This window comes from Brachyistius frenatus, unplaced genomic scaffold, assembly GCF_029030835.1.
Source record: "Brachyistius frenatus isolate BFR_SWC_R1_liver_20210118 unplaced genomic scaffold, ASM2903083v1 Contig_61, whole genome shotgun sequence".
NCBI lineage: Eukaryota > Metazoa > Chordata > Actinopteri > Embiotocidae > Brachyistius > Brachyistius frenatus.
Window position 1 is genome coordinate 1,365,832 of NW_027210660.1, and position 25,486 is coordinate 1,391,317.

The 25,486-nt window shown below is 38.6% G+C and overlaps 2 protein-coding genes and 1 pseudogene across 3 annotated transcripts in view; all 3 read right to left on the reverse strand.

The window, feature by feature from the left end:
* Positions 1 to 565, reverse strand: part of tcf3a (transcription factor 3a) — a 28,336-nt gene extending 27,771 nt beyond the window's left edge. Inside the window, exon 1 of one of the 2 annotated variants that reach the window (XM_069706127.1) lies at positions 29 to 565. The gene's annotated coding sequence lies outside the window, so the exon portion shown is untranslated. The remainder of the gene's footprint in view (positions 1 to 28) is intronic. The other variant, XM_069706128.1, reaches the window with a different exon arrangement.
* A 3,552-nt stretch (positions 566 to 4,117) lies between these two features.
* map2k2b (mitogen-activated protein kinase kinase 2b) lies at positions 4,118 to 9,349 on the reverse strand. Its single transcript, XM_069706129.1, has 11 exons — positions 9,174 to 9,349; positions 8,858 to 9,068; positions 8,556 to 8,702; positions 7,680 to 7,757; positions 7,316 to 7,367; positions 6,942 to 7,066; positions 6,320 to 6,533; positions 6,027 to 6,079; positions 5,872 to 5,933; positions 5,713 to 5,758; positions 4,118 to 5,444 (listed from the first exon to the last, which is right to left on the reverse strand). Exons 1-11 carry the CDS (start codon positions 9,260 to 9,262, stop codon positions 5,334 to 5,336), a joined length of 1,188 nt encoding a protein of 395 aa, XP_069562230.1. The 5' UTR covers positions 9,263 to 9,349; the 3' UTR covers positions 4,118 to 5,333.
* Positions 9,350 to 11,581: 2,232 nt separating this feature from the next.
* Positions 11,582 to 15,548, reverse strand: LOC138625374 (organic cation/carnitine transporter 2-like; annotated as a pseudogene).
* Between the last annotated feature and the right edge of the window lie 9,938 nt (positions 15,549 to 25,486).

Here is a 25,486-nt window from a genome sequence, read left to right on the forward strand (position 1 = left end):
TTATGCTCGTTACGGGCGTCCACTTTACCTGGATTCAATAATGTGTCATCCAACGGGGAGAAATGAACGGCTGGAGTAGAGAGAAAAACAAAGTTAGGGATAGGATCCTTCCCCCCGTGGTCCGGACTGTCGGCTTGATGAAGATGAGGAAAAGACAAATGAAGCGCTCCTCTGCCGCCTCGTCTCGTAGTAGTCTTCGTCACGAAGCTGCGAACCCGTCTCTCACGCGAAACATAACTCTTGTGTTACTCTGTGTCGTTATTGTTAGCAAAACTGTGACCATTTCATTTTCCAAGTAGACATTTTAACAGCCTCCACATTGTCGGTTCCAATAGAATATCCCTCCGCAGCGCAGCCCTACGGGAGGACATGGACGCTGAGACCTCAGCGGTGTCCAATTTCAACTAAAACGAAGAAACCAAACGAAGCCGGTTTCGACAGCCTTTGCATTGATGCAGCGATGATCGCAAATACAGCAAAATGTCACCGTTTTACAGCTGTGAACGAAACGCAAAATGGTCTGAACGTCGATTTGCGGGGATCTATGTCGACTGGCGGATGGGGACAGCGGCAAGCCCAACAGACCAGAGCAGCAGAAGATGGAGCGATAATGTCGGAGGGAGCACCAATTGGATACGCCGAATTTTGATTGGCATGTGGGACGTCCAATTATGTTTCAACATCAACCTTTAGGGCCGTCTCAGTTTGCCCATGGGTTTTCCTGCATTTTAATTTTGTTCTCAAACAGTGCCTGAGCAATAAAAAATGTTCCCGAGTGTCAAGAGAGAAGGGAGTCCTGCTCAGTAATGCAAACACGGATAAGATTGTAAGAAAGTTTGTCTTAATTGGCCATGTTGTTTAAATACATGGCGAAAGACAGCAGAATATGGAGTGACCTTGCTATGAATAAATTACACTAATCACAGTGCGTAAGTAGTATAATAATAATTGTAATATTGTATTGTAAATACCATAACGTATTTGCAATGCAATTTTGTTATTGGCGAAAAACATTTGGCGTTCATGTTTTCAGTTTGTTTGTTTGCCTGTTTGCCAGCAGGAATGCAGATCAACAACCAGCCCATTTTTTTGCGAAAACGTGGTTGAAGGGTGTAGTATAGGCCGAGGAAGAACCCTCTAAATTTTGGAGCAGATCAAACTCACAGGATGTCATACATCTTAAAATCCATAGGTGGTAGTGAAGTTCAATAGTGACAAAACATAGCCCATTCTGAAAATGCGATGGACCCCCCCCTCCACATTCATGGTTACCAGTAATCCTTTGGGATTCACATGTACTTACTCAAACTTAAAACAGCAAGGAGTCATTAACAGAGCAGTAGCTTAATGGAGGAGAACTGGAACTCATACAATTGTAACATCAGTTGTAATAATAAATAAATGCACAGCTCAGATGTGTAGCTTCAGCTGGGTACAATTGGATTTTCACATTATTTGAATATAACTGGAAATATATCCAGACATTATGGTGCAGTTGCAGATTTGCATATCATAAAAGAGTGGACTATTGGTCTTGGGGGAGGTCTGTGCTCTCTGAATGCACATCTAGTTTGAAATGCAAAAAAACAAAACAAAAAAACATCCCAAAGAAATAATTATGGTAAAATATATGTATGATAATGTTTGCTGTCAATATTAGCAATAGCAATGTTTTGGGAATTCCCTGATACCTATAATATTACAATTTTGCAATATATTATGTATTCACAATATGTCCAACAGTTTTAGCTTAGTGTTTGGAGAGGAGAGAAAAACCTGCACTTACAAAATTCAGGGTGCAAAAGTGGCAGAAAAAAGTAATGGTGGGCATACTTACTTTTGTCAAACAGAAATCAAAATTTTACAGCACATGTCAGTGTTTAGCTTTCAATAATGGCCTATCTGGTGTGTTTCAAAAGAAGTACTTTGGTGGTTGTGTAAACAAGGCTGAAGTTAATGTCAGCATTTGTTTTAAGACTTTCTAGATAAAACCTCAACTGCTGTGGGGAAAAACATACCTAAGTAACATCTGTGCTGGCCTTCACAAAAAAACTCAGCCACTTTGTGGTTCACATACACATGCATTGCACACATGCAGCTCAAGCACACACCTGTCTGTGATTAACTGTGACTGTTTATGAAGTTAGAACTATATTATCATCAAAAGCTTTGCCTCTTTATAATTATAATTGTGACATACAAAAATTATATTTTAACTTGCTGGAATCTCTCTTTTTTCTCTGACTTTTATAGTCAAAGCATACACATTTACAACAGAACTGTTTACTCAGCCTTAGGAACAGGCAAGACAGATGCACTTTAACGTGTTGGCTATGAGGGTACAACTCAGCTCTACATTTTTGCAGCAGGGTAAGGAACATCCAGTCAGCGTGAGCACATCAACCTCATTATGACAAAACTAGTTTCATGTCACAGATTCAGTGTGAAGCTCCTCCAGCACACCTGGGGAAAGGTGGCACATATATTCACATTGAAGCGATCATATCACTGCTCTACACAAAACATCAAACATTGTTTGGTTTGTTGCCTTTTAAAAAGTAGGACAAACCGGATTGAGGCAAAAACAATATCGAGGTTGTGTGGTAAGGTGCACAACAGAAAAAAAAAGAGGCTATATTTAGAGTGGAACTTCATTTTCCTAACCCCAATGTGTGTACCCTCCTGTCCACCCACTCTTTCCTGGGCTCCCTCTTCTTCTAGACACAAGCTCTAAAGCTTTGTAAATGGGTTACCCCCATACAGCCACCCACGCATCAGGTACAGTATAAAAAGCTGGGGCATCCTGTTATGACTTCTGGTTTCCTGTTTCCTGTTAAAAAAAAAAATACAGCCCCCTCTCTCTGTCTGTGTCACACAAACACACTCATGTTCTCCACCACTTGTCACACTAAAACAGAGCAGGGCTGGGATCAGCTGCTAACACCCCATTCCAAATATATTAGCTTCAGTGTTTGTACTTGCAATCCTGGCCGAAGTATTTGGGAACGTATTCAATAAAAATATCACACTGCCAATTAGATTCTGTAAATGAAATGGTGTCATGTTTTCCTCTTTTTTAGATCATTCCCAAGACTTCCGCCCATATTTTAATGTGTTTTTTTCTTTTGACTGGGCATCACAGACTGATATTGTAATGATCAGCTGCAGCATTGTGAGGAGGTCATTATGCTATATGGTGACAAGAGCAGCTGTTTCACCCCATTCTTCACATTTAATTTGTTTTTATTTCATGTATACACGTTCTCATTTCACATGCCAGAGAGGAAGACGTACAAGTGTCATGGGACCACTGAAACAGCAATAACAGCAGTGTGTGCTCGTGTGTGAACCGTGGGTCCCCGTTTGCAAAAAATACAAAGATAACACACAACATGCTGCCGCTGCACATCTCCCGCCAAGCTACCTGAGCATCTCTTTCTCAACGGGGGTCAGTCACATCACTCTTAATGAGCAGAAATCTTTCCACCTTCCCGCGGCGGCTCTAGCCTGCCGTGGTGAATGCTCAGTGGCGGTGTGTATGGTTAATTGTCTCGGCACAAATTCCCACTCGATCATGTTGAGGTGTCGGATGGTGCCGAAACAGAATTTGAACACCCTTGTTCAACGCGTTTTTCAAATATGGCTCATTAATCAGTTTCTGACCTTTTTCTTATTTGATGTGAATCGATAAAGCAGCAATGTTCAGTGTTTTTGTAATAATTAATGTGTCATCTTCTGTTCAATAGGGCCTTCACGTTGTATAAACCGCTCACTCACTCTTTTCCCCATTTTTCTAGGAAAAATGAGAAAAGCACAATATCCTTTTGCTCTTTTTCCTAATTTTCAGTTCATCATCCCCTCCCCCTTTCTTGCAGATTGGAATTCATTAGCAATCAAAGAGCCACTGACAAACGCCCAATCTTAATTACCCTCTCATTTGCATATTTGCATATTAATGACTGCAGACTTTGCTGTTTTTCTGCTGCAATAGTCCCCCCTCCCCTCAACACTGCTCAGACTAAACCAGCCCACATACTGCAACACTATGTCGTTCTCTGAGCTCAAGGTTTCGCTCTTCAAGCCTGAACTTGACTGACAATATAATCACTCCAGTCAGTCACGTCAAACAGATTTTTATTACTGTACTTGTCATTTGAAAGGAAGACTAATGTCATTTAACAAAGCTTCAGTTTATTATCCTGCTCTTGCTTTCTTTGAATATTATATATTTGGTAACTTGGTTGCAGCAGTGTCCACACAGTACACCACTTAGCCAAGGTAAACATTTACATCAGCATTTGGTAGCATACTTTAAGAGAGTAATTGTACCAGAGGTCCTCAGTGTTGTGTAACTAGTATGCTGCCCTCTTCTGGTGAACAGAAGTGAGACTGTCAAATGAAGCCGTAATGCTCACGTTACAATACATACCATTTATTGACCATTACGATTTTATAGACAAAGCCTTTGATTATTTTACCATAAAAAGATCGATATTGTTAAAATGTTGGTGACAAGAAGAAGTACACATAAAAAGAGACAACCCTAAAATACAGAGGGACCAAACAGTCTATTTGGGTTTGTAACTCTTTTTTAAATTATTTTTTGGCTTTGACATGAGGGTCATGCTATAATGTTTTTAACATTGTGCTTCACCTCAAGACTTCTAAATTTTTTTTAGAAATCAGCTGTCAAGAAATGCAAAAAAAAACTTGGACACGATTATCTCCTCCTAACAAAGACACACATAACCCAACCGTTTCAGTAAAATAAACCCCTTACGTTTCTTAGTGTGTTTGCATAACAGGTATACAATCAAATTCATATATGTATTAATCTGACACACGTTCTGTAAGCCTCTGAGCACTTCAGAGAAAACTGAAAAGCAGAATTGGGGGAAAAAAAAGACATTTTCATTTTCTTTTAAGGGATGTCTTTCCAGTTTTATACAGTATATTCATGATCACTGCAGGATGGTGAGTGAAAATAATTAAGAAAGTACTCGAATTTAGACAGCTACACAAGGAAACACAGTGCAGCAGTGGCCAAGAGTTACCTTGTCCAAAATACTGAACTTAACACAAATTAGTAGTGATTTACATGTAGTATATGTTGTACACACAGCCAACAAACATTTGTGTGTGTAGATAGAATCTTTCCTAGAATGTGATTTGTCAGTTAAAATATTAACAGAGCTGAATTTAAGATGGAGCCTTTGAAGCTCCACCTGCGGGAGGATGTGGCAGACAAGGTGTATACAGTATATCTGGGAGATGGTTTCAGGCAGCATTTTCTCCATGATTCTACATATTGTGTGCATGAGTAGATTGTGTGTTCAGTCTGCAGCACATGTGGGAGTGCTGGGTTGGTTCAGCTCCATGGTTTTACAAAGCCAGCCAGCAAAGTCTACCTCCTCCACCTCAGACCGCTTGATGAACATATGATTCTAGAACAAAACACAATCACATATAAACAAATCATTCAAAATGTACTAATAGAATTAAACAGTTTGCAACTCCAACTTCTCAGTTTCCTTGACCAAAATGTCACAGAGTTTAACTCCAGTGCTGGTTTGATCGAGGTGTTTGTAAAAACTATCTTTTGTGTTCTTGACCTGTCACATATTTTACATATCCCCAGTGCTGATGGGCCTGAAAAAAAAAAGTGAAACCTCAATCTCAAATTCAAGTTTAAGTCAAACTGAGGAAACTTACCATCAACATTTTCAAGTCAGCTCTGTCTGCTGGATTTTTGATGAGACTGTGGACAGATTGCATGTTTATGATTACTTCTGATAGCTAAAAAAAATGGTAAAAGAACATGTGGACGCAAGGACAACTGAGGAATATTTTCAGGCTAAAATGTTGTCTTACCACTTTGTCACAAAGTCCTGAAAATCACAGGTGAATATGCCATGGGGTAGTTTAGGTGGGGGCTGAAATACAGAAGGAAGCTCAATGAAAATGTCAAAGGCAAAACATTCATAATTTGCAAAATGACAGTCAATAATAACTTCTTTCATTCTTACCTCATTGACTATATAGTCCAGCAGTTCAAAGATGGCCATTACAGGACCATGACCTGGAAGAGGAGCCATGTTTAACTCAGTTTAATATCACATACAACAACAAGTAAGAAATTAGTCAGAGAAAGTTTCAATCAAAAGTACTAAAAGCTCCTTTGCGGCATCCAACAAAACCAAGTGGGCAACTCACTGACATCAGGATGAATGATTTCTCCATCTAAAGTGGTCAGCAAGCAGATTTGCTTCTTGGAGTTATAAATATCTACCTAAAATACTTATGTGTTTGTGTTGCTCACCGCCGACAGGTCTACCCGGTGGTCTGGGTCTAGGTGATGTGCTGTGTGTCTCTCCCGCTGCATCATCCAATATGGGTCGTCCAAACATGGCCTCCAGTTCTTTGGCATCTGGAGGGGGGATGGGGAAGCGCCCGATTGACATCTCTACAAGGGACAAGCCCATACTCCACACGTCTGACTGCACAGAATAGTGGGTTCCCTGCAATCTCTCAGGCTACAGAGGAAACATAAACAACACACAAAAAAAAGTAATTCAGCGCATACTAAAGAATTGTTGCTAACTGTTCAAACATTGAATGGTGTAAAATAAATGGCTGAAGTATGAGTGAAAGTCAAAAAGTGATAGACTGCTCCTCTTGTGCCCCCTAACAGGAGCAGTCTCAGGACTTTTTGATTGACCCTCGTATTTTGCTGGAGTTAAACTGGTGTCACTGGATTGCCATTATCTTAAATTAGGTCAAAAATATGAACCTCACACATAAACAATGATGGATGAGAACATTTTTTTTTAAAAGTCACAAGGCAACAAATAAGTGAATTTAGGAAAACCGGCAACAGATTAATGTGGAGGAAGTGAACTGAATTAACAATTTCAAGGCTATTTCAGGGAGGATCAACATACCGACATGTAGGATCTTGTCCCAACAAATGAATTGGCCATAGAGTCTATGAGCTGCCCGCTCACGCCAAAGTCACACAACTTGATCTCACCACGTGAATTCACCAGTATGTTTGAGGGCTTCACATCTGAAGGTAAAAAGGATATGTCATGTAAACTTGACCTAAATGGACATCCATAATGAATACTGTCAAAAGGGACTGCCTTTACCCAAAGTGTGTACTGTGTTTGATATCTTTGGTGTGTGACCAACATAAATAAGTGGATACAAAGATTTTAGCAGAATACAATTTGCCTTGTTACTGTACATCACAACCTTAAAACTTAATAATTTTAAATTCAAGTATGAATCATCAACTCAATAAAAATATTGATACCTCTGTGCATGATTTGGTGTTTTTCTCTTAGATAGGCAAGACCTCTCAAAACCTGTTTCAAAAGAGGGGAGAATTAACACAAGTCAATAATCTTAAATAACCTTAATGTGAAAACAACAGTCACCACAAACAAGCATGAAATGCATCCAGACACATGGCGTGTGTGTTTGTGCATACTGCATGCATGGTTTACTTTGATCACAATATAGTACACTGAAACAGTGATTATGTCATAATTAAAAAACTTGAATTTTGTGTGAAAAAGTATTTGATCTAAAAACAACTTAGACTAATCAGTGTTTCATTAATGCCAACTATCTCATATAATTCTATACGACACTAATGTAGATAACCACATACTTACAGCAATGCTGACTTTGCCCAGAATCTCCTCAGGGATCCGGTTTGCTTCTTTCAGCACCTGGTCCAGAGACCCACCATCCTGCATTACAGGGAAAACAGAGTGGTTGTAAACAGCATGTTTGTTCACGATGATACAGCAAAAGTAACAAAAGACCGGCACCACTTGCAACCGCATCGTCACTATCGGGATTAACAACATGCTACCATTTACATTAATGCATGAACTGTCAATCCCAGATGCTTCAACTAAGTACAGTTTGATGATCACTTTGAGAACAGACAGGGCAGAAACTGAAAGTCATCTTACTAATGAGTCTGCCCTGTTTGTGACACGAGACATTATATCTCCTCAACGAGCACAAACGGAGGACACATCAGTGTGCAGAATCTCTAGATCGACTAAGACATAACCAGAAACCGCAAAGCATCCTGAGTCAGGGCAGGGCCACATAGACTGTTACATCTATTCATGTCAGTTTACAAAGCTGTCGTGACTCTCAGTGGTTAATATAGCCAGCTATCACATAAATCACTTTCAAATTTAAACACACATTGAAATTCCTCAATTTCCCCAGTGTAGACATGTTACACAGCCTGCATCCCTTACGAACCCACTAATAACAAGTAACCACTGAATACACAAAACATTTTGCACCAATGTAATTAATTTACTGAGAAAAGGCGCAAATGCAAAGATCAATCTTAGGATTCTTAGATCTAAAGATTAATCTGAAAAACATTGGTAAAATCAAGCCCTGTTTTGTACATGACCTTAAGCATGGTTATATAGGATAAGGGAGCAAAAAGAGATTATTTCTTTGTGGGGATCAATATGGCAATAAACACTTTCTACCGCCACCCTCTCAGATTCTCTCACCATGTGTTCCATGCAGATGCTGATCTCTCCATCGTTGTAAAAGGCTCCATAGAAACCCACAATGTAGGGAGAGTTACACTCATGCAGTACCTGAAGCTCTCTGATGATCTGGTTTCTGATTGCAGGTTTAATTTCTAGGTGAATAAGCTGAGCAGAAAAGAAAGTTGCTTTATTAAATGCGTATCATGGTGTCAAGTACAGGATGAACTACTAATGTATTTAGTATAACTTTTTTGTACAAGAAGAGGAATCATATTTTTTTTTTTTTATCTCATAAGTATAATAGTGTACTCGTGGCTCACTTTTCTGGCCATGATTATGCCTGAAGGTTTGTGGCACTCCTTGTTGACTACTCCTCCATTGCCTGCACCGAGCTCACAGATACGCTGGAAGTCATCCTCTTTCAACTCGCCAACCTTCGCCTTCTGGGTGAGGAAAGCCTCTAATCTTTTCTTCTGCTGTTCATCCAGGTCCAGCTCCTCCAATATTTTCTTAAGTGCTTCTAAATTGGCCCTAAGAAAACAAATAAAGACTTAGAATAATCCATCTTTCTGGTTTATAACATTATCAAACTGTATTTTATATAAGGATATTAACTTGACCAGTAGGATAACTTACTCAGATGCAACATCTGTGTTGGTTGAGGTGGATAATCCATCGCCAGAGGGTGTAATGTTTAAGGGCACTGGTCTCTTTTTAGGAGCCATGTTTATTTGTGTGTAAACTTTGAGCTGGGACTAACTTGACACTTTTCTCCAGTCTAGAAATGATGATATACTAAAGTTAACCCTCTAATTAAACATCTAATTATTCTTTTTTTAAAGATGCCAACAGAACAAACTTAATGAACGATGAACTTTATGTTTCCTCTCAGGTGAGCCAGCTGTTATTTGGTGAGCCAGGTAGCCTGAGTAATTACGACCCAACCCGAGTATCACGTTCAACGCGGGATTCAATCCTAACGCTGCTTAAATAGGCAACATCTGATTCACAAGGCAAAGAAGAAAACATCAAACCACGAACACAAACGTGGCAGGACAACGCTAACCTTAGCCGACGAGCTCACGTTAGCTAATTAGACGTCACGATAGCTGGTTAGCACGACCATTAGCATTGTGGTCACTGCACCGACGAGAACGAAGCAAACACCCAATTCATCTGCGCTTGACTAGTTCCCCTCGTTTCCCCTTGGGGATTAATAAAGTACCTACCTACCTGCCTACAACGTGACGGCAAACAATATTTTCAAAACCAGAGCCATAACTAGCGGCACCCACGTTAGCTAGCACGCTAACTCCATCTGCTAGCTGTTGCTGTTGCTGGCACCGTGACAGTAAACACGTTTAACGCTGACAGCGAAGGACTGTTTCACTTCACAAACACTTCCAGGGCAGTTTCCCTACAGCCAGAAGCACCGGTTTAAGGTGATGTTTGCCCCTGCCTCTTCTTTCAGCTGGCAGGTGTGAAGTGGCCGCAGACACACACCGGGTCCAGGTGACGAGATGGGGGCGTGACCGAGTCAGAAGCCCAGCACCACGCGCTCGCGTCAATCTCGCGATATTCCAGATATTGACAAGTTTTGCTCCAGTAATCATATGGTAGTATGCCAACGAAATTTTGTAGACATATTATATTATATTATATTATATTATATTATATTATATTATTATATTATATTATTATATTATATATTATGTTATATTATATTATATTATATTATATTATATTTATATTATATTATATTATATTATATTATATTATATTATGTTATGTTATATTATAATAATGACAAGGATTATTTTTTTAATTTCGAATCTTTATTTTTTACAGTTAATTTCCATTTTCCCAATACATTCTACAGAAGAAGACGTTATTGTAACTCAGTTGTTAGTTTATCACATACACTTAGCTAAAACTAATGCAGTCTAATCCAACAGTGCTGCAGTAAATCCCACTCTTATTCCAACCTTTATAAGGCTGTAATGATCCATTTTAGCTGAACCAGTTTTAATGAGAGACCCTGGACGTTGCCTGGTTTTCTTGGCTGATAATATAGCCACAGAGTCACGCAAAACGAGGCTTTTAATTCGGAAATCCCTGAAAGCATATCGCTCTGCTTCTCTCGATTACAGGTATAAAATGATCATTATCTTCCATCAGCAGTGCCTGCACTGAGTTGAAGCTAATCAAAATGACATTATATGGATAAAACCATAATATTTTAGATTAAAACATATTGGTTTACAGTAGCTCATTATTTAACCCATTTTAAATGTCATAATTGATATGTGAAATGTAATTGCAGATGCAACTTTATAAATATTATTATATACTAGTATTATATACTCCGCATTGGCATGTGTGGCAATTTATTTTTATACAAGAAAGAGCAGCAGTGCATGAAAAAAAGTGACAAACAAACAAATTAACATAAATAAATTTAAAAAAAAAACATTCAACAGACTATAGTGGCTGGGGACAGTTTAAATTATATTACATTGTGCATTTTAAACAATACAAAAGTAATGCAGACACATCATAAAGCACTGCAATACTGTACATTTTTAAAGATGTTTTTGTGTGGCCACTCAACGCTTGTCGTGTGGTTTCCTTTCAGCAGGTGGCACTCTTGCTCGCTTCTTTACAGCCTTCAAAGTCAGTCAGGGCTGTAGCAGTTTCCTTTGCGCAGCAGCAGTTTAAAGGTATAAAGAGAAATGGAGACAGAAGAAACTGAGATATAAGAAATGTTAAAAGCCACTTCATCCCAAACAAAAGAGATAAATCTGTCATTCATTTAGCTCTATTTAAAAAAAAAGAAGGTTTTTTTTTGCAACTTTGTGTTTACAGATTACTTATACTTGTTTGAAATATTCACCATGTCTGACAAAATACAGCTCCAAACCTACTGTTTTTGCAATAACTAGTTTGTGAAAAATTCTATTTAGGTCACAAGATTGCATAGTCCCAGTTTCAGAGATGTGCTAATCCAGTAATCTTAATTTTAGTTCATCATTATGCACATACACTCACAATACGACATACCGTCTTATGGCCTTGGCCTGACTGATATGGTCAGGAAGTTAGCTGTTTCTGGTGTCTGGCAGCAACATGCTAATAACAGCAGCCACGATGCTGACTGTACCAAAAACAACAAAAGGGAGGATCTTGCTGTAAACACCTGAAAACAGAATAAATTTAGATTAAAATTATCCTCATTAATTGCTTCATTGGAACACTAATGTTATGAGCTCCACCTTTGCTTTTACCTGATATGATAATTCTAAATGTTTACTGTGCATAATGAATCACATTCTTTTAGAAACAATAAAATCTCTGACGCAAGTAATGCTGTCAAATTTAGTTTATCAGGTTAGCGAGGTTTACTCTGGAACCAAAAGGATCTGTAAAGTACAGAGAAGACTCAACACACATCAGGGAAATGAAAAAATAATAAAGAAGCCTTTTCTTTTGTGTAAAAAAAAATCTGACACCAGTTTCCCTAGTGTTGTTACCTATTAACAAAAAAAAAAAAATCCAATCAGTTTAGACTTTTGCTTGAGCATATCTATATTCCAAATGTAACCAGGACACTGCAGTGCCCTAAATGTTGTGAGCAAAATCCTGAAATCAGTCATGAAATCTACAAAAAGGAGGGATCAGCTCCACAGTGATTACGTATAATTATTGTACACATGGTCATTTCTGAATTCATAAAGTGTACGGCTTCAATTATAATTTGAAACAGCACTACACTGATTTTACACATTAGGTTCAGCTTACTCATCAGGGTTTAAATTATCCTGACAATATCATAAATTCATACTGTAAACATATATACTGTAGAAACATCTTACAGAAATCTTATGATTGCAACTGGTTACTATCTACAGTTTTGATGCCCCCCCTGTCTCGAAGTGCTTTGATTTAAATGCTGTACATAAATAAATATGTAAGGACACAGAGTAAACACACTTGCCCATGTAACTCACATAAGGACAGGGGATGCTGCCTGTTCGTGCAGCTGTGGATGTTGTTTCTAAGCCCATGTTCCTGACCAAGGTGGGAATCAGCTCAGTGAAAAACACGTAGATGCAGTAAGCACCAGACACACCCATCTTTCCCACCAAGAAAAAACAACAACATCTGATTATTAGACAAGGTAATTTTAGAAAAGCAAAAGGTCTCCATGTCATTTCAGAGATTCCTGACTCAATCAGTACGGTACACAGACCTTCAGGAACCAGCTGGATGATCACTAGCATGATACCACAGAACATCAGTGTGGAGAACAGAAGAGTGGGTCGAGGAACTCGATTAACCAGGAGCCAAGTGGTTACATATACCACAATGTTATTGCTGCAGACAGGAAGCAGCTGAGGTAGAGACTTCTATTTAGGTTGCTCGTATTGAGAGAGACCATAGAATACCATGGCAACAGACATCCTGCAAAACAAATTCTAAACCAAGACTGGAGGAAGATGAAACACTTTGCACGTTTGCATTACATTGCATAAATAAGACATTGATCTCGAAGGTATTTTTTTAAACTTTGGTAAATGGTTCACATTGTTCACATAATGCAATGTAATATTTAAAGGCCTCCTTTTAATATTTATTCATATTTTTCAATTGAGTTTGGCAAACAAATTAATGTTTTTATTCATCAAATATTAATGTATGTGTTCAGAAAAGTTATGAACAACGAAAATGAGAAACATTACCATATGATAACACCAAAATCTTTTATGTTCCTCATGTTACAGGTGCGTATCAAGTCCATGTAAGTGTATGTCTGCTCTTCTTCGCCTTTATTTTGCTGAATTAGACATGAAAAGAAACAGAAGAGTACAGTGCATCTGCTTCGCCACACCACTTAGACAGTTGTTTTCAGATTGCATGTTGGAGAAGTACCGCCTGATTGCCACAGATGGACCATACTTTATACTGGAGAACTATAGCTTTCAAAGCAGCACGAGGAGTAAAAAAGTGACAAAGTACCGTGAGCTCCAAGCACTCTCTGGCCCTGAATATGACCACGGGGGCGGGGACTCTGTTCAGTTTGGCAGCTTTGTGTATGGCAAGCTCAGCTTCCTTTACCCGACCTTTCTACAAAAGCCAACGTGGTGACTCAGGAATCACCCTGAACACACGCACAGACAGAAGTTCATTAAAAATGTGCACTTAACAACACAGCTATTTTACACTAGTAAAGGTTGATCTTAGGCAGTCATTAAAAAAATATGAAAATCCTCAATTAAATGTATTTGTGCCCTGGTAACACATGGACAATAATAATTTTGTACGATTAAACATCACATAACTTCCCATACCATATAGGGCATGCACAGGATTGGAATCAGTGTCTGGTCTGGATCTGAAACTGAAAACAAAAACCTCACCAGACAGTGACAAGGGGAGGCATAAATGACTGATGGCTTTTGCATCGAGTTCTGTCAGTCTAACAATTTTGTTTATCTCAGCTGAGTGAAAGCACAGGCTATCTAACACAAATATCACCCAAATGTTGTCTAAGCTGACTGACAACAGCCGTATTACTTTCAAATTGATCAGGAGTGAACTTTGGTTTTGAGAAGCTACTTTCATGCATTAAAAAAAAAAAAAAGAAATGGTGAGGCTGGACCATCATTTTGAGAAATTCTTGGTTGTAAAATACATAAAAGAAATAAATAGTAAAAAAAAAAATTCTCTGAAAAACAATGAATGGATTTAAGAGCAGAATAGTTTTCAGTAAAGAGATGCAAAGATGAATGACTGTATGCATTGTTCTTTTTACATTTTTTTATTTTATTTTTTCTGTACATTCATATCTGGTACTGAATTGGTGAATAATATTTTTGTGTGTGTTGGATAAGTGTGCTGTTTACGTTGTTTTATGACAGAATAGAATAAAATTGATGAATGCAAAATTTTGCCGGAGAATAAAACAAGGTTACAAATCAGTTAAGATCGCTGCCATCTGGTACTTAGTTATATATTAAGTATCATATTAGTTTTATATTAAAAGATACAATCCAAATAAAAACTGAAGAAAATTTATTTATATAGGGGAAGGTGCACTTTTATATATAGGAGCACTTTATTCGAAACACTACTTATACTGGGTATATTAGATATGAGATTCTGGTCCATGTTGACATCATTTCTTCACATTATTTCTACAGATTTATCAGCTGCACGTTCATGCTGCGAATCCCCCGTTCCACCACATCTCAAACGTGTTCTATGTAATTGTGAGCTGTTTTCTGTGAAGCCACAGAAGGACATATGTCATATGTAACCAGTTTGAAATTAAAGTTGAAATTATCCTCCTGCAAGCAGCCTTTAGAAGATTGTACTAAACTGTGACCATAAAAAGATGGTCAGCAGCAATACTCAGACATGATGTGACATTCAAACGATGATTGTTTGGTATTAAGGGGTCCAAAGTGTGACAAGAAAACATTCCCCACACCCAGTACACCAGCAGCAGCCGCAGGGCAAAATAGGTCCATGGATTCATGCTATTTTGAGCATACGATGTGCAGCCTCAGCAGTAATCCAGATTCATCAGACCAGGCTAGATTTTTCCAGTCGTCAACTGTCCACTGTTGGTGAGTTTGTGCCCACTGGAGCTTCAGATTTCTGCCCTGGGCTGGCAGGAGTGGAACTCAACGTGGTCCTCTGTTGTTGTTTCACACCTGCCTCAAGGTTGGACATGTTTATTCTGCACCACTGTTCTGCTCACCACAGTTTTAAAGTGTTCCTAATAAAGTGCTCGGTGAGTGTATAAACAATAATACAATGCAGTAAACATTGGTCAGACTTACCACCATGTTGGAATAAACAGAAAGCCTGGGATTGCAGCAGCATCCTCCAGCTGCGTATGAAGTAGGCAAAGAGCGTAAGGCGTAACCGATGCCGAAACCTAGGCTGTCCCAGCAGTGTGTAGCTCACCACTGAAAGCCAGAGGAAATCCTGTTTCCCAGTGGCCATCTTCTCTTGCTGCTGGACGTATTGAAGAAGTTTTAATTAAAGTTTGACAGTGATCGGTGTTGAGTACTGTTGTTAGATTTACACTCCCTAGTTTTTATATCGTTTTGGGATTTTTCAGCTTCATTGCCCAGTTTGAAACATTTGTTAGAAAAGTAATCAAATGAAATGAAAGTGATGCTCATTATACCAAGCATTTGTTCCTGTAGCCTGCGCTCATTTTCTCCCTAACTATACTTGTGTACAGTATTTTACAATTACACTGCACAAATTTTACATATACTATATACACATTATACTTTGTTGTCTCACAGCTGGATATTCAGAATGAATATCATCTTATCTTTTGTTGTTTTGCCAAAATATTTGATCAGTTTCCTCAAAAACTTGCTGAGATGTGCAAATGATAGGATCCAACATGGAAACAAACAACAAGGGAGGTTTGTTTCAGGCTACATACTGCTTAAGTCATCCTGATAACTTTCAGGCAGCAAACACGTACTAGCAAAGAAAGAAAAAACACTTCAGGAAGGATTTGCAGTCACACTGTTGCTGAAACTTCAACACCTGAAGACACTCCATGCAAAATGTTCTTGTTTAATTTCCTGGCTACCCTAAGATACTACACTTGATGGCCACCTAAATATACCTTTGCCTCTTTAAACCGTACTCTTTCACATCTCAGACTGTGTGGGAAATTATATATTGATATGTCACTTTTCTGAGCAATTCTATCTTATAAAAAGTTTGAATTAATCCTCTCTTAAAATACCAACTTTAAGATGTCTTGTTTTTCCTTTTGGACAACTTTAGAATTTATTTCACTCTGCTCATTAAATAACATTTTTATTACTTGGTAAAGTACATCAATTGTTCCTTCACATAATCATAAAGCCAAGACTAACCATGATGACCTCTGAAAATCCATTATGAAAAAACAACTTTATTGTGCGCAAGTTATACTTATTTTTGAATACAGTGTCATATTTTTATAACTCATATACATTTCCTTTTACCACCACCTCCTGTTTTTTTTTAATAATTACATCGATTAATTTTATGTTTTATTACTGTTACAGCAGGATCCGAGAGATGCCCACTAATGAAGGATCCCACCAGTGCTCTCACTAAAAATAAGAAGGGGACTTTTCATGCATTGTCACACACAATATCCCACTGCAATTACTAGGAGAGAAAACAATTATTCGGGTTCCTTTCAGAGAAATTTGACATTAAAGTTAAATCTAGATTAATCTAACCCAAGGAGGAAACAGCGTTATTCAGTAATCTTATCCCTTAAACCTGGATTAAAAGAACTGTGGACAGACAGCTGATATAGGAGAGACGCATTTCATAAGGCTAAACGCCACTTTATGATGCATATGAGCCTCAGACACAATAGTAGTGGTGTATCTCAGTGCTGAAGACCCAGCCATCCACACTGCTGTGTCGTTGCTTGGTCCTGCTGTCTCCGTCCAGTCTCCTCTCATCTCTGTCGTTGCGCGTAGAGTTGATTGGTGCTTTGCAGTAATGCTCGAATGTGTCTGAAACAAAAAACACGATTATAAGAATTTGGAAGAGGCTGTACTTGCCTAGAAAAGACATGATTTCAGAGAAGTCTTTGAGTTTTTCACTCGTCATGACAACAAAGAGTGATGTGCGACTGAATTCACACCACAGGTGCGTTAAAATATCTTCTGCGTGCGAAACAGCAGCATAGACAAACAAATTGTCAAGCTTGCAAAACTGGTTTCAGAAATGCCTCCACATGTTCTCACAGCAACCTGCACCTGCAAAGCTCTGTTGTTCTGTCTGTGACTCGCTTTTGAAGTTTATCACCACAGTTTATGGGCCTATAATCTGCAATTTTAAGGATTTCCTCTTTTGGCACACTAAGGATATTAAAGCACGAGCCCTGTTTCAAGATTAGGTCAGTGGGTTGTCTCCAAAGATAGGTGTCAGGACTTAACACACAATAAAATAAATATCATCCCTGCAGCCAAGATATTTTTTTTTTTACCAAGAAGGAGGACAGCTCATCTTGAATCAGTGGTGGAATAAGTATTCAGAAGCTAAACCTGAGCAAAGTGCAATGGCACGATGTAATATTCAAAATGCTGTTTATGTAAAAGTACCAAATGTACTTAAAGTATCAATGGTAAAAATACGTATTCTGTCAAAAGAATGCCTCTGTTGTTATATATAGCATTATTAGATATGATAATACAATATATATGGGTCAATGTATAACAGGCATTTTACTGTTATAAGGGAAGTCCAGAGTTTCCAAACGAAAAGCTAGGCGCCTTTTAAAGGCTGTCAAGGTAAATTTTCATGGTTTGAGAGGACTAATTGCGGAGAAAATTTGTTCTGCAATGCACATTTCATTCATTTAAAAAAAAAAAAAAAAAATTCAGTAATACCGGCATCTGTGTGAAATACTTGATACTTTGGCCTCAAACATGTATTAAAATATAACCACTGGGGTAGTTCTATCAACTTAAAGACATCAGAAATGTGACAAAGGGCCCAAAGGAAGGACAGTGTTATTGTTAGAGGTAACAATCTAAAAAGAATGAAAATCAGTTTACTCCCAAACATTGTACTGCGTTTCATAAGCTTTTAAAAAAAAAAAAAAAAAAATTATATTTACAGTCTACATCTGTGAAGTAACCAGAAACTAAAGCAGTTGAGTAATAAGAAAAATATTTACAGTTGAGTGTAATCTGGAAAAACTCAAGACAAGAACAAAAAAGTGTTCTTAAGTAAAGTAGTTGAGTACTCATAGTCACACAACAGATAAAACAATATGACATGAACAGACTGAATTTTTTTTTAATGCAACCTCAACAAGTCAAGTATCCCATTACTGCTCAGTGCAGCGGCAGTGACCCCTCCCCACCTGAACGACACACCGTGCCATTCTTCGGCCAGTGCTGTTGCCATGGCAACGGCTCTCTGGCCAGTGCATGGAGATGCCCTCTGACCCCTGGAGAGGCAACCTTTGGCCTGAGGGTCATCATATAGAGTCAGGGGGTCAACTCTTGCTAGAAGACAGTAAAAGCACTTCACTGATTGGCTATTATTTGCCCTTTCCATACCCTCATCTGTGTAATTGGCATATTGACCAACTGGCCCTTTGCACATTGTTAGCAGCACTTTATTCAGTTTACACAGAGCAGTGTGGAGTGTAAACACTGCTGTTTGTGATAATTATGTGTCTGGTAATTATTGTAAAGGTGTGTTTGAGTCTGTAAACATCATTTACCTCCACCTCTGATGCTTTCTGAAGAATAGTGGTGAAGACAGAGGATGTAAATCGACTGACGGAGGACTTTTGGGATTGTGCGGACAAGTGCAGAACTTTGGAACCACTGACAGGCAAGTAAGCTGCAGGGTAACGATGGAGAAACCCCTCCATCCATGAGGAGCAGCTCGGCTTGGCTTCATCCCTCTTCTCCTCTCCTTCCTGATGATCTATGCCTCCCAGGCCCATCACTTGTCAATATCTCCACATTAATTTGAGAGACACTGTGTGGGGGCAGGGCTCTCTGGGGGTGGGGGTGGGTGGAGGGGGGGTGGCGGCACACAGGAGACAAGGACATGAGAAGGAGAGAGGCAGGCGGAGGAGGTGAAACAAGAGGAAAATGAGGAAATGGAAGCAGGATGAAGGATGGGAGAGCAGCATGCAGCTGAGAAACAAAGGCCTGGACAAAGAGGCCGTGTTTTACCCATCTTTCTTAAACCCGGATTACCTCAAATATCAAAAGCCTTCTCCATTTGTCCAAATGAGGCCTGCAGTCAGCAGAACCCGTAATGATAATGGCTGTTTGAGAACTGAGCCCCAATGTGAGGAGAATCCATCATTGTCTGCCATCAAACCTCCGAAAGAGAAACTGTAGTACAACAGTGATTCATGGCAGGAAAAGAGCTGCGTGTTTATTTCGATGCACACTTAACATGACTCCACTCTGGATGCTTTGAACCCCACCTGCTGTCATGAAAACACTTCCGGTATATTGGAGCTGACAGTAAAAGTAATGGCTTGTTCGATAACCATCCACTCCTTTGCGATCATCCTTTCGGTATTTCCGAGGCCCGGGTGACCTCTCACCTCTGACCCCCATCACGGGCGGCCCGCATCACATCAGGGACCGATAAACCTTGTAACATCATGACCCATTTCTTGGTGACACACACACACACACACACACACACACACACACACACACACACACACACACACACACACACACACACACACACACACACACACACACACACACACACACACACACACACACACACAAAGACACCTGCACAGAAATATATTGTCACGATCCCGTTTCAAATGCGTTCATTAGCTCAGCCCGAACAGCTTTTCTTTGTAATAATTTTATCACGGTATTCATTTTTCAGTCTGTAAATACTGGCTGTGAGGAGGCCTGAGGGACTGTTTGTCAAGGCCTCTCTTTATTTTCACAGGATCTTGTATCATTTTGCTCTTCAGTGCCCCAAAAACAGAGAATATACACTGATGACACACTTCGTTCGAGGTCATTTTAAAATCTAATTCATAAATTAAAGTATGAAAAAGCAGCTTTGTTTCTTCTTCTGCTTTTGTTTGCACTCAAATTTGTCACCTATTTCTAATAGACTTATTGCAGAGCATTTTAAAAGGCTCCAGGGTGAGTATCGAGTGCGGCTTGCTCCAGTGAATATTTCAGCCTAGAGGAATTCTTTGAAGTAATGGTCTGCTAAGTAACTTCTCTGCATTGAGCTCAATAGTTCCTCCAGACTACTTACAGAAATGATTTTTCTTTTCTATGCAGCCGTGATTGAAAAATGGTCCATTTGCTCATTTTAAACAAAGAAATATCTGCAACATTTGGAAAATGCAAAAGTGTACGCAGTTTGCGTGCAGCAGGAAGGATTTCCACATTTTCCAGCTCTCCTGCGGTGTAATGGGTTATTTGTCATCTGCAAAGTAAAGGATTTTTAAAAGTCAAGCCAGGACCGACTCCCTCCCTATCCTTTCTCTCACCCTCCTTCTCTTTCCCACTACCCCCCTGACACTTGCAATGGGCGATCGATAGGTTATTGATCAACTCTCTCTATCGCCAACCCACCAGACTAATCACCTTAACACCAGCCCAACTCTCTCTCTCTCTCTCTTTCCCCCCTCTCCTCGGCTTCTTCCCTGTTGCTGTCTGTTTCCGTCTCTTGCTCTGTGTCACACTCATTCGAACAGTAAACCGGGCTTTTTCCACATTTGGATCATCAAAGTCAGCTTCATGAGTGTTTCCCTCTCTGTGAAGTAAACCCACCAAACCTTAAGACTGTGTCAATATTAAATTCACATCCGTGTATCTTCTTTTTGTTGCCAAATATAATCTATGTGGTGGATAAAACGAGAATATTTACCACTGTGGCAAGTGCTTTTCATCCATCTCTCACTTCTCTCACACCTCCTCTCCTCGCTCCCTGCTTCCATCTCTCCCTGTCTGTCTTTGTTCGAGGGAAAAATCGATGGCGCGTATGAAACCAGCATATTTCTCTGCCTCCTGCTGAAGGAGACCTGAGGGCAAAAGACATGGAGAAGGTGGTTCACAGTAAATGTCTAACATTTATACTTGCCTTTTATTTTGGCTGGAGCCAAATTCTACAACGTGGGAACGTGTTCAGTTGGCGAGCAGCGTTGACACTTTTGTAAAAAAAAACAACATTTGATATTTTTATTGAAGGATTAAAGAAACTGAGATGAAAGGATGGTGTTCTCATCGAGGGTGGTTTTGTATTTTATGATCGACTTTCCCAGGCAAAAACCAAAATCACGAAATGAAATTAATATTTCATTAATATTAATAACTTTTTCAGACACTGCAGAACCTCTGAAGTCTATTTAATTCATAATTCACTCATTTGTCTCTCAAAGTATTACAATCTCTCCATCCTTAGACCCTTGATTGGAATGAGGAAGACTTCAACAACACATATACAACAAATAACCCATTTCTCTTTTGTTTCCTGGATCTCATTTCCAAATTTCACAATTGAAAAATTCAGCGACACATTTGCACTAGCAGGAGGAAATCGTTCTGCTCTTTTGTGTTCAGGGGAAAATCAAAGTCCGCAGAGGTCAGGACTGTTCTATTTTTTTTTTTTTCATTTTGGAGCCAGGAGTTTTTCGATCTGGGATGAGCAAATGAAGTCCGATGAGTCCCTTTTGGGTACAGGCGGCATGAGGTTTTTCCAGTGGCGCTGGTTGCCAAATAATCTGTTGCTTTGCCTCTGTATGATGAAGATAAGACTTTCCCTTTTAAGCCTCTAACTGCACTGAGTGATGCGATGAAGAGCCGATAATCCCTGGAGGAGAATCAAGGTGACCTATGACCTTTGGATATATTATATTTGAAGATGATGTTGCTCCCAATATATTTAGTGGTTGAAATGTCACGTGGACTATCCTGGAATCTGTGATCCATTATCTACATCATGAGAAGATTTCACTGTTGACAATAAAGGGATTATTTGTAATAATTCCCTTCTCATTTGTGAAAACATATATTCTCAGAGCTTTTGTTTTTACTTCCAGACAACTAAAAACTGCTGAAACAACACGGCTGTGCAATACTTAGACAAACACCAGGCGTGCACACACACCTCACAGGAGAATTGATTGACTATTCTGTCTCAATACATCTCTCCTTCTGTTACTTAGCAACCGGTGCCTAAGAGGATATGGATGCTGGAGAAGTTGTACTCCTGTGCATTTTCAGTTGATAAAGACATATAATTAAAGCAAATGTCACCATTACCATGTTGTGAAATGCTGAATTTTTTTTCCACAGGAATATAAGACGACACATGGTCTCTTGATCCTGTTATGTTAAACTGAGAGTAAATTCTTGATTTAAAACACTAGCTGTAGAGTTAAGATCCCACTTTTGTATTTTAGTTTTGTGTAGATTGAGTGAGGAGATGAAGTTGCCGAGTTGTTTTAATCATGAGGGTTTTCCTCAGTTGTTAACTACACCATAACAAGTAAAATTAAATCCCTGTTGTGCTGGTAAAGCTAACAAAAATACACATATTTATGTCTTATCTGCATTTATATTGTTCCATAACCACAGAAACAACTGAGATGAAAGGATGTTGACATGGTATTGTTTCTGTTTTTCCTCATTTTACATCATCTTGAAAACGTTGAAGATAGACTGCATAGATTTCCACTTTTTAGACTGTATTGTACCTTCACACACAGATAAATTATATTTATTTAACTACTACTGCGACAGCAGCATGGTTTAGAAAATATGCAGACTACAGCAATGTAAATGCTCAATACAAAACCCAGCTGCTACTTAATAAATCTATTACATATTTTGTATTAGGCAAAACAGTGGAGATTAAAAGGCTTTTTGTACTGATGAACTGCTTTTAGGATGACTTTCAATAGACTGAATAATCAATACTAAAACACAAACTGTCTTGTGTACAGCATATGAGACAACCTCTGAGCCTATAAATGCAGGACGTCGTAATAAAAAAGGTAAATTGCATCATTTCCCATATAAATGGAAATAATGTGACATGGACTGACACACTATTTGCACCTGGTTTTAATAGAATTTATAACAAATACCACATTATTTTTGTTTACCATGAAGCTCTCCAGAATAAAATCATGTAACATGAATAAAGTGACAAATTATGTGTAAAGAAAAGGCCAAAAACTCTTTGATTTTGTTACCATACTGTAGGTTCTGCACTATTTCTAAAACAGGACAAATTGTGTATATACATATAAATATATAGCCTATAAATAAAAACAAAGCCTATATAAAACATGAAAACTGGCAGTAAATATAATCTGTAAGCAGATAACGTGACTTTTTGTTTGTTAAACCACCACTTCATTACTAGAGCCAGCTACTGTTTGCACATGAATAAGGTGCAGTATGCCCTAAAAATTCCTGCAGTGTACTTCAGCACATCTGGCGACCAAGAGGAGACATTTTGACTGTTTCATTCTTCTTCTGTCTTTTTTTTCTGCAAAAGGCTTTATGTCAATATAGGAGGCTATTTTGCTGTAGCTCAGGAGTCTCTCTAGGTCACTGGCCTATGATAAACATGTTGTTTTTTACCTGCGTGACTATGAATTGTGGAAAATTAATCCACACAATTTTTTTGAATGATGGGTATGGGAAAGTTGCACATATAATTAAAATGTCAATCTAAATACATGATTGTAGGCTTCAGTTATATAACATTATGAAACTCATCTCAGGTCAAATTTACATTCAGACATCATTGATGTTAAAGGAAACATTACATGTACATTAGTACAAAACTAAATGGTTTATGCATCATGTTGACTACTGAGCTAACAGGCGGGAAACGATATTTTACATGCGCAGTGAAATGTATTAATCCCGCTGCAAAAATAAACACGATCAAGTGGTAGCCTACTTCGTTACTGCGCATCCTGACAATTGATATGAAACAATTAAGGAATTTCTCTTTTTTCGATCAAATAAATGAGGGTAACGCTCGTTTTTTTTTTTTTTTTTTTTGCTTGATTGGTTTTTATAATCGAAATAACCTCTTCTCCAAGAACCACGTCAATAAGGTAAATTACGGGGTAGGACGGATATCATTATTAACCTTATTGAAAGGAGGAGGGCGCGTGGCCTTTTGCTCGACAGATAATAAAACAAGTCAACTGACATTTATTTTTTTCTCGACTTATTTCTGGTGTCTTGTGCTACAGGTCAAAGCCTATAGCCACTGAAACGATTTCACACAAAAGCCTTAGGACACAGCACCGAGCGAGACTAAAGTGATCGATGATCAATATATCGAACACTGAGATCAATATCCGAACTTTAGGAGAAGCAGTTTATCCGTGGAGCTTTATGATATCCAGAAATAACCGCTTGCGTGGACGGACTTTTCGTTTTGGTTGATGGACTCGCAAAAATTACTGTTTACCTCAGGCATTCAAAAATGATTAAATAATCAAAATCAAGCGAATGAAAGTAAAAAAAAAAAAAGAAGCGAAATAAGCTTTTGACTTTATCATTTTGTGTGGGAAGAGTGGAGGCCCGTAGCTCAGAGGGCAAAATACATCTAGGCTACTTAAAAAAAGTGTGTGTGTGTGTGTGTGTGTGTGTGAGAGAGAGAGAGAGAGACAAACCTTGCTTCCTTAATTTCTAAAAGATAGCCTACGTGTTTAAAAAAGACATCTTAAATAGTAACCTAGGCTATATTTATAATAAAGTTAATTTTCAAAATAAAATAAATCGAAAAAAACGTACGGCTTTTACAGCAAAGTTGAACAGCCAAAATAAAAGAATAGGTTATAAAGCTTATAGGCTATATATTGGGCCTTATGTTAAGTTGTAAAATATCCTTTAAAAAAAGACTGTATTTAGTTTTATTTGGTTCCTAACATGACTATAAAGTCAGAGTACAATTTTCCTTTTTTATTCTGTTTTATGTTCTGTAATAAACTAACTGCAATACGAATAGAAATAACTGAAAATATATTTCTTTCTTTTCGATTTATGATTTCTTAATTGGCCCTGTCCTGAGAGCAATACAAAAATCCATTAAAAAATAAATAAAAAGGCAAACACTATAGTCTCATTACAAACTGGCAAAATAGTTTTAAAGTTTCTCAGATGGCTAACACACACACACACACACACACACACACACACACACACACACACACACACACACACACACACACACACACACACACACACACACACACACACACACACACACACACACACACACAAAACTGGCAGCATCTGCATATCGGCCTTGGTAGACTGAAGCGGATGGTATAAGCATCAATCAACGGACACCGAGCCCGGATCTGCTCTTCGAACTGTCCGAGGGCCCATGTGTTTCTTTTACTTTGTGAGCAG

What these genes read in the sequence shown, in the direction of transcription:
- map2k2b (XM_069706129.1), bottom strand. Translation starts at nt 9,262, where the DNA reads ATGGCTCCTAAAAAGAGACCAGTGCCCTTAAACATTACACCCTCTGGC. An exon ending in AACACAGATGTTGCATCTGA is followed by an intron (nt 9,069 to 9,173) that starts GTAAGTTATCCT and finishes TTGTTTTCTTAG; the next exon opens with GGCCAATTTAGAAGCACTTA. An exon ending in ACACCAAATCATGCACAGAG is followed by an intron (nt 7,067 to 7,315) that starts GTATCAATATTT and finishes TTTTACCTTCAG; the next exon opens with ATGTGAAGCCCTCAAACATA.